General features: G+C 42.1%; 1 protein-coding gene across 1 annotated transcript in view; it reads left to right on the top strand.

Moving 5' to 3' along the window:
- Positions 1-10,000, top strand: part of LOC126570344 (allatostatin-A receptor-like) — a 60,895-nt gene that overhangs the window by 25,990 nt on the left and 24,905 nt on the right. Inside the window, exon 2 of the mRNA XM_050228038.1 lies at positions 8,884-9,153. Within this exon, the coding sequence (XP_050083995.1) occupies positions 8,884-9,153 (270 nt within the window). The remainder of the gene's footprint in view (positions 1-8,883; positions 9,154-10,000) is intronic.

The following is a 10,000-nucleotide window of genomic DNA, read 5'->3' as shown; positions in this document are numbered from 1 at the left end:
AAGGGTTGCTGTTAGTGTTAATCGGTTATCTGCATACTCATCGTTGTCCACTAATGGATCAGACTATTCACTCTGGCCACTCAAGCATGTCTCGTTCGCACACTGTCCTACTCTCGTTTGTCGGTGGAGCTTTCCCATATCATAATTGAGCTAACCAAAAGCAGTGCTAGTGGGTTATTATATAATTTAGTGGAATAATCCATCCACCACCATTCAACTTTCTGTCCTTCAATGAAGTGTGCTCGATGTCGATGTCACTCACCGCTAAGGGCCTATAACGCCGAGCTGGTGCTGCAGTGGGCGAGCCGAGTAGTGGTCACAGACTCCTTGTGCAGGCTCCGCACAGACACACTTCGGGGCCGTTGTATCTTCAACAAGTAAATCATAATGAACCATATGAAGATCGTCGCCATCGATGCCCGACCTACGTGCGGGCAGGCTGCCAGGCCACTGTGCACCTAAGGACGCCATGCAAGGGTCGCCGGTCGACGATGAGCCAGGCTAACCAGAAGAATGGTGCCATCCTTTGTGCGATGAAATTTCACTTGTCGTTGGGTTTATGCATCCTCAAATTAAGTGAATCTCATCTGCATTGCTAATTCCTGAAGCTGGAGCGTTTCCTAGAACAGTCGCATCACTCGCAAGAAGCCATCGCTTGGAACACATGTGAAAACCCACAAGTGCACCTCCACAACGATGCCCCAGAAGATCTTTGCCACTGTGCGAGCGATAACAGAAGAGCCATCCATTATGTACCCGGGAGAGTTATGGCTTCTGAGCGTTCGTTCTTAAATTTGCTAGTCGCATTGGCAACGTCTTGAAAGCTGGTGTTTCTCCACCGGGATCTGCACGTACCGTCTCATTCACACAAAAACCGCAGCCTATGGTCGGGGATGGATGGTGTGTCGTGACCATCTTACGATATTGCACAGCATTCTAGGGCGGAATGCATAACGAAATGCTTTTGATGATGTTTTACCTCGCCGTGTCACTGCTTGTTTGGGAGTTTTTGGGAGTTTGGAAACAATTTACCTGCACCAGCAGTGTTGTGCAGGATGCTGCTGTTGCTATACTGCCGAGGAAACGAGGAATGTTCCCATGACAGGTTGATGAGCGGTTAGCAAGGTTTTTGCTACGGTGCTGTCAGCTTGATTCATTGGAACCAAAAAATATAACCGATTGAAAAGTGCAAAGGTATGCGGGAACGAACCTTCTTTGAAACATATCAGATGCTGAAACATTTTTGATATTATGACAAATCAATAGCATTCAATGGAATTTAGTTCATCAAATAGCGGGGTTTCGACATTTATTATTTCAATTTTACAATCGAAATTCCATTTCAAATAAATGCATTCCTAATCCGCAGCATTTGTAAATGGCTTTCAGCGAAAGTGATTATTGTTTTTTCTTGTTGCTGAGGAATGCTACCACCAAATGTAATGTTGAGCGTGTTTATAGGTTTAATGGCGTTACATCAGGAGGTGATATGTTGTGTAAAACACCTACAAACACGAGTTATTCCACATTAGCTTGAAGGCGTATGACCTAGGGGTATGTAGGATGTTTGCTGCAAATACTGTCAACCCACCAGCCTCTTGCATATTACATCTTAAGAACTCCTGATATTTGATGTGCCAGAGTGCTTCGGAGAATGTTCATGAATAATGTACAAATGACCCAAGGTTCGTTGCTATCGGTTTATGCCTCACCGTAGTCCATCAGCACTATCATTTCAAGCGTACATCTACGCAATATTCTACGGCCAAAGCTAAATACTAGCTTTGCGCCATGCTTGCGTAACATCAACAATTCAATATGCAATGCCCTCTGGTTTAATGCCCTCGGGGACGATACGGACGGTTTCACTCGATTGGTTCGTAAATCGGTTCGTTCGAGCTGGACGACGCTCTCACTCATCATCGGTACGATCCAAAAGCTGAAAATAAATGATGCAATACACAAGATTCTGGTACCTGTTGAGCACGTTAACCGCTAACAGGCCGCTGAGAGGTGGTTTTGACAGTCGCGCACCAGAAAACTGGGACCGATGGTCGATCTGGACATCGTAAATCCGGTCCTCAGCGAGTGGAGTCGTATACGTCGCATTTCATCAAACGTATCGCAACAATTCTACGCAACGGTTTTACTGCTCGTGGTCACCGTGGGGTGTACGAATGTGTCAATGCTATTGGCGGGCTAACTTGCGTCCACTGCCATTGCATCGGTTACACCGGAGCGCTTCAGGCAACTGGAAAGCCACTTTGCAATGTTCAAACAATGTTGGACAGATAGATGGTAGACGGAGCCCGTACGTTCAGATTCATGCTCGCATCCTATCCGGACCGATATGAGTTCGAACGGTTTCCGTTGTTGCTTCTCACCCTCAGCACCACTCGGCCACGCGGTTAACGAGCTCTTCCGGCTCTTGGTAGACTTTGCAACTCTGTCAGTTATCACTATCGACATGGCACTTTGTTTCATACCTTCTCCTCGTCAATTCACGATGCCAATGCACGATGCATAGCAGCACGGTGCACGATGTACGGTGCACGGTGTATAGCACAAAATTACATTTTTGTGGTAGAGAAATTGAAATAAATTTTGCTCACACCCTATCCTATCGCCGGAGGGCTGTAGAAAGGATGTTTGTTTACCGCAGCAACACTCGAGGGCATATCGATGTGGCTTGATGGACAAATTCGAATGATCATGGCTTTTAGGGGATAACGGCGTTCGGGTGAAGCGCATCCGAGCGGTACTCATGGGCGGACTCGACCCCTTGGACCAGCAAACGGTTCGCTTCGTTTTAATCTCGGTTTCGAGATGAATGAAAAATTATACGGCCATAGGGTGGTAGGGCTTTTGAAGTGCGGCAATGTATTGAGCTACACTATCCGCCGATACCATCAGCAGTAACGAACGTCAATTTATTTCGTTCGAGATTTTGCACAAAACGGTCGGAACGGCAGACGGCTCACGGTCATCGTTACGTTCCTGTAGGGTGCTGAGTTCCGTCGAGAAGGATGCAGAGCGTTTTGCGGTTGAAATGTTGTTTCCATTGGTTTTACTAGAGGATCCTGTGGCAGTCTAGCAAATACGGTGCATCCACGGTTGAATAGAACGATAGATACATACACCGGTGTTTTGAACGAAGGGGCTCTTCAACCAGAAAATCGTCTTCCGAGCGAAGGATACGATTGCAAATTCCTAATGCTAGCGAGATATTTCGATGGTTAGCATCAAACGACATCACTGCGGTTGTTTGTGTTTTACGCTCAGATTGCAGCTTCCAGTTACAGTGTAGAATGCTAAACACATTTCCAAATGGAACTGTAAGCAGGAAATCCATTCACGACGATTTTCCAATCAAGTAAAGTAACCGTCAGAATCACAAGTCGGTTCGACTGAAAGTTATGCGAACTGCGCTGCCCATTTATAAAATACTGTTTTCCTTTGGAGAACAAAAGTCCATTGATATTTTCATTTTAAAGTGAATTTTGGGAGCTTTGGTTTCGGCTATTAAACGATACAAGCTGAGTGTGAAAGGTCGATCAACGGTCGGAACCGTACGTTTCAACCAGGCCGATCCATTACGAAAACGTCCCAGCCATCAAACGGCTGGAACCTTTCGTGGCCAACTGGCAGTGTCATGATTGATCATTGAAATTCTTCGCACGTTTTTGCACCGATTGCACGAACAGTGGGCCAGCGAATCCTGAACGAATCGTTCCATCGTTCGTTCTATCGAATCTGTTCATTTAGTCGTTTGGATGGAGATCCTTTCATTCGCCCTGCCACCGCCGGTAATGGGTGATTGTGTCAGAGCTCGAACATCAGACGGCGGGAAGTTCATTTATCATCGTATGTCATAGTAAACTCACCCAACTATCCTTACCTACTGCCCTACTCAACGGGCGATCGATTGGGATTGTGATTTGTGAAGAATGGAAAAACAATTTGCTAGAGCTGCCATAGAAAGAGTAGAGGTCCGTGTGTCCAAAAAACGTCCATCGCGATCTTATCGAAGTGGAACCAACAGCAAAGTGTATTGAGTACATGGCTATGGTGTGTCTGGCACTGACGTTCTGCTGCTTTATTACCTGTCGATTTGATGAAGTGTCGACATTCCGATTCTCGCAATCATCTCAACAGGACCGTTTCAACAAAACGCAAGCGAGCTTTTGTAGTATGTATAGCGGTGTGTGTATCGCAACATTCCGAACAGCGCTGAACGGTTACATTGGCTGTGGTAACGGAGTTGGAGTTGAAATTTTCAACATTCTTCATCGACGTTGTTTACAGTGATGAACGCGCTAATATCTTCAAAATCTTCTTTCCTATTTATATTGATGTGTATCTGATGGATAGGAGATTTCTTTTATATTTGATTCCATTTTCTCAACCTCAATGTAATGGGTTTCTGCATAATTTCGACATCTATTCCGTGTATCGTTATAACTTTATCGTAAAGCAGAGAAAAAGATCTTAAAAACACTAATCTAAACGCCCTTCAAACAAGGAAAACACTGTGTAGACAAATGATACTATCTCGTTTTTCTGGTGAATTGATTGCCTCATCGGTATCATCTCAGTAAATCGCCATTTATCCATTACGAAAACCCTTTTCATGTTATTAGTGTCCATTGGTGGTCCATCAAAGCACTTGAAAATGCAAGATTATGTAGAAAATCGGCTTTTAAAGTTAGCTTTCTCCCGGCAGTATCAGCGTCAACTTGTTTCAAAACTCAATCCTATTACACGAAAAGAGTGCCAGACGATTCGGTCATTACCAGGCTAATGAATAATTAATGGTAGAAATTGTGACGATCTTGAAAATTCGCCAATTTGGCCAATTTGTTCGCCATGATTCACAAGACGGCCGGTTCAGGAGCCTTTAAACGAAAATTCTTATGGAATATAAATTACTGTTACACCAACGAGCAATCTACTGAAGCCGGTTAAATCAGATATTAACTAGTTTTTTTAGAGTTAGCTAAGTCACTGACGTTGCTAGTAAGAAATTTACTCCAAACAAAGTAGAAAACCATTCTGCTTTTGTAACTCACACAGTATACGATTCACAGCTGAAAGAGATATTTTCAGCCAGCCCCCCAAGGCATTCCGATCAGGCATTGCTTTGAGGAATTGAAATCAAATTAATTCTTCGACGCTTGCTACGATGACGACTTCAGCATCAGGGGGAAACCACAAAAGATAGCGGCTTGTTAGTGATTGCTGCCAAGGACAGATTTTTTGGAAGAACCTTTGGGCAGACACCCACAATACTGGAACATTTTCAAATATCAAGAGCGCGTAGGATGATGATGATCGAGTTTCGAGAAGCGAAGCAACGAACTAGTCTCCTAACCGCAAACACGGACTTGGCGTAATCGATTTGTTTGGTCGCTTGTTTGATGGAATCTTAAGCACTGAGAGCATATCCGTCACGCGACAACCTTAACGAGTGATCGATTTTACGTTGACAGAGTTTATGAATCATGCCTTGACGTCATGTCCAGACAGATTGCCTTGCTCATATTACCTGATTATGTAACTCTGTAACTTCTTGATAACAATCTGATAATATTTAATCTTTATGATGCTTTTGAAGCTAAATATAGCACTGAATAAGGTAACTTGAATCATTGCGTCTCCATTTATGGTGTAAGTAATAATTGTATGAATGGATTCATCTTCGAATAAGCTATCATCAGAATCTAGAATCTAAATGTATCGGAACAAGTATGTTACCCACTAAATAATGCCTTGTTTTAATTAAATTAAAAAAAGCATTGTATGCACACCCTTTAGCGACGCACGATCCATTTTCAAATTCCCAGTATATACCCTTCGAAGGGCACGAACTTTGTTTTCCAACAGGTTCTCCGAACCCGTTGGCAACCCTAGCAAGGTCTTCCTGGAGTAGGTAGGATATTCTTAACAGATGGTTCTGGTTACTGTACTCCATCACCTCCAGGTTACATTGAATGATTTCTTTTACTTTGTAAACAGTCGTCTGTAGTAGGATCTTTTTGAAACAAATTTGTAATTCTGTATCCTTCCCAGAGGATCCTTTTTTCTTTCCATTTACAAATTTCTCTTGGGGTTCGTTCTATCCGGTTGTCGGTTCGCTGGGGGTGTCAGCAGCGAAGGTACCATTGGAAAACTTTGTTTGATAAACCTTAATTAAGTTTACGGTTGAGTGTCACGAGCCCTTTTCGTTAGAATTCACCGAGATACAGGGCAGTTCGTGTACACCAAATTATCCGTTGAATGTTCAGCTTCTTTGTGGTTGCTGTTAACAAATTTATTGTCGATTATAATTAACTGATAGTTTATATTAATAGTGATGTTGTTTTTGGTAATTATACGATTTATACAAATTTATACGATTAAAGCTTGAACAGCAGCAAGGCATAAAAATACTGTCAACTCGTTGGTTAAAGGTGTACCTAGATAAATTTTTGTGTATATAGAGAAAATGGCGACGGCACACAAATCATTCGAAATAATCTGTTCTTAGCCTTTGCTCGTACATAAGCTACTGTATGAACTGCGATAGGGAATACTACAGCGTTCGTTATTAAGGTTTTGGGACGGAAATGGAATAAAAATGCCCATTCACAAACTCCCACCAAGACGACCAGTGACTTCCGGTCAATGGTCGTTAAAGACCATTTTCAGTGGTGTTGAAAGCCTAACGATGCAAACGGTTTGTGGTTCGTTGGCTGGGCGGACTATACTTAAGCTGCTAATACTTAGGTTGATTTTTTTCATAAAGCGAGCCATATCATCGATAAACTCGAAGAAAAATAGAAGACATCAAAGATATGATGAGCAATGTCTTGAAAATGACGATAAAAATCACAGCGTGAACAGCCATGGAAAAGTATTCATGAACAAATGTAGAAAAGAATCTACCCCGCAAACATTTTCCATCCACCATCGCGCATTTTTGTATACAGTTTGCCCGCCGGGTACGAACTCAATTTCCTCTCAAGGGTGGTGAAATAAAGCTGTACATTAACTGTTCATTTATTTTGTGAAGCCATGCCTGATGGCTATAGTATTTTGAATTTTTGTGAAAGTACGGTTTCCTAAAAACATTATTTTATACACGTATCATCAAAGGATCTCATTGTATGATTTTTTAATCAAAAATAAAAAAGCCAAATTCGCCTGTGTGACTGATATCTGATTCTACTTTGCTGGAGTAGAGCCCAAAGGCTTAACCTCGTCCCCAATATCCATGCACCACCGACAATGTTTGAATTTCAAGAGAAATGTATTTTTTCCATAGGAATGGTGAATCGAATGGAATCAAATGGATTTCGAAGCCCGAATTCGATTAGTCACCTTCTCTTCTCGTGGAAGAGAAAAGCCGATTGAAATGGCACACAGCGTTGTTAAGCTCCGGAGTTAAAAGCCGATGAACAATCAGACAGCAGCTTTGCAAACTTTTTTGCTGAAGCCATTTTGTGATTTTACTCGTTCGAATACATTGTTGTCACCACAGTACATAAATGGTTTGTATGTATTCCTCAACAATGTCGTTACTAGTAAACCAACCAATGTCGTTACTAGTATTTTTCGATCAAAACTACCTTGTCTATTTAGAAATACTGTTTTAGCAAATCGCCTTTCTTTCATTTCCCGCAAATGAGTAAAAATATCACATTGATAAAGAAATGTTCGAACCCATGCATATGATTGTTTTTCTTAGTGGCAACTGAGCCGCAAGGCTTAGGATGCCGTTTTTAATAAAACGTATTTCCGGCAAGGGTACTGCTAAATGAGGTACTAAAACCAACAAAAGTTTACGATCATTTTGATTTACGATCTCATCAACTTACGGACTCTTCAAACCCAGCGGTACAGCGAAATCTCACGTCCTACGAGACACTGTCAGATATCCTTTCGCCACTCGGTAGTAACGTAATTATTGCGAGTAATTAAATGTATTAAGTGTTGATTAATTAATTTACGCCCGGTAAACCGTCGGCATGGCACGACTTCAAGGTACTGGAGTGATGATGACGTGAGAGATTACTACGCTGACCCTTGCGAGCTAAAATCCTTGTCGTACGGATAAGGTGCATCGCCAATGCTGCTGTCTGACCAAATGTCATGGCCATACGGGTCAAAATGATGATGGGATGAAATCTTGCCATGCGAGATTGAACGGAAAAGAATTAAGCAACGTTGGCTCGTTGTGATCGATTAAGCACATCTAGGCTACAGATGTTATCTAAGCAACGGGCAAGGATCCTTAATTCTAGCTGCGACTAAAATACTTTCTTTTTAATTGTTTTGTACTTTAACGGTCACTAGATGTCGATGTAAAATCGAAGTTGTAGGAGTAATTCATGAGAGATGAAAAACAATCTTGTTACTTCTTTGACAACAATCTGGTCATCCTTCCACCATGATCATTTTTGGATTTCATTAAGCAAAATAGTGAAATAAGACGAAGGCAGATTTCACTTTAGTAAAATAGTTACCATTGATTTTCTCAGTAAATTATACAATGTAAAGAGGAAAAATGCTTACTTTCTCTCGTTTTGATTTACATTTCACACACACCAGATGTACTGCTTTAAACTGCTTTATATACGATCCGTACTTATTTAAACCACCAAGAAGGAGCTTGACAATATATTAAACATCGAAGACTTTCAGTTTCGATTATGGAATGAACTGAATTCCTCAATAGAGTGGCGAGCATAAAAAAAGAGAAAAGAAACTTGTACAAGCTTTTCGCGGTACCTTTTTGTGTTAGTTTGAAACTTTTTTCGCAGCATTCCTTGAACGAAACTCATTTAAACTTGCCTATTGTTCACTGTTTCTTTCTCCTAATCTCTTCCATTCGCTCTTCCACAGCTCTACACCGACGACTCTTACGAGACGGAGAAGTGCGGTTTTCTGGAGAACGATAACTTTTCCTGGGCAGCCTTCCACATTGCATTCTTCCTCAGCTCGTATGTAGTGCCGCTGATACTGATCAGTGTGCTGTACATGTGGATGCTATCGCGACTCTGGCGGAGCTCGGTCGGCGGCCGGTCAGCTGAATCGAAGAAAGGCAAAAAGCGTGTCACACGTTTGGTGGTGATTGTGGTAGCGGCCTTCGCATCACTTTGGTGCCCGATACAGGTGAGCCAGTCCGATAGACGGAGTAAACACTGTGTCTAAACAATATACAGTACAACAACCAGCATAGTGTAAGACCACACTAGGGAGCCGCGTTCTCCATCATTTGTGTTCCTGTCATTTCATCCCAAAAACTTGTCTAGCTTAGCTCTGGCCATTACCCGCGAGAAGTTCATTGGAAATGGAAATAAGTAAGAAAGTTTGTCGCAGCATCAGTTAGGGACTAACCGCATTGAATTATCCTTTTTCCCAAGAGATGGTGGGTGATGAATAAAGTTTCGCTCCCCAACATGACAATGATGTGTGGCTGTGCACGCTTTCAACCGAGTGTACCGCGCTTACACGCCCACTGCAGTGCTCATCTGCAGTGTAGGTCAAGCGTGTGTTCCTTTGCAGCATTCTGCTCGGTGTTGCGCATGAAATTAAACAAGCATTCATCAGACGTCACACTCAGCTTCCACTAAGAGCAGAGGGAAAGTGCACGCAAAATTGAACACTAGGCATAAGTAAGACACAAGCTACGAGGGTGTGCCACTATTTTCAACATATTCATTTTTGAACTTTCTTTTCATTCATTTTTCTTTCAAGATTGCAAGTTGTAAAAAAGGTTTTTAAAATTCTGGTTTTTAAAGCATATTTAATCTTATGTTTTATTCCCACGTAATTGTATTGAGCAACACGATAAAAAAGCTAAATATTTTATTCTGGTATATCGCAACTACTTTCACATAACTGAAAATATATTCCCACTGAGAGAAAAGTCACCGCGAAAGGGAAATCAATTCTCGAATGCCCAATAAGGACTTCTGCTCTATCATTCTAACATGAGCTGCGAGTGTTTATGGTAGGC

The sequence above is a fragment of the Anopheles aquasalis genome, chromosome 2, assembly GCF_943734665.1.
Source record: "Anopheles aquasalis chromosome 2, idAnoAquaMG_Q_19, whole genome shotgun sequence".
Lineage (NCBI taxonomy): Eukaryota > Metazoa > Arthropoda > Insecta > Diptera > Culicidae > Anopheles > Anopheles aquasalis.
Note: the sequence above shows the minus strand (reverse complement) of the source record. Positions and strands in the feature narration are given on the sequence as shown.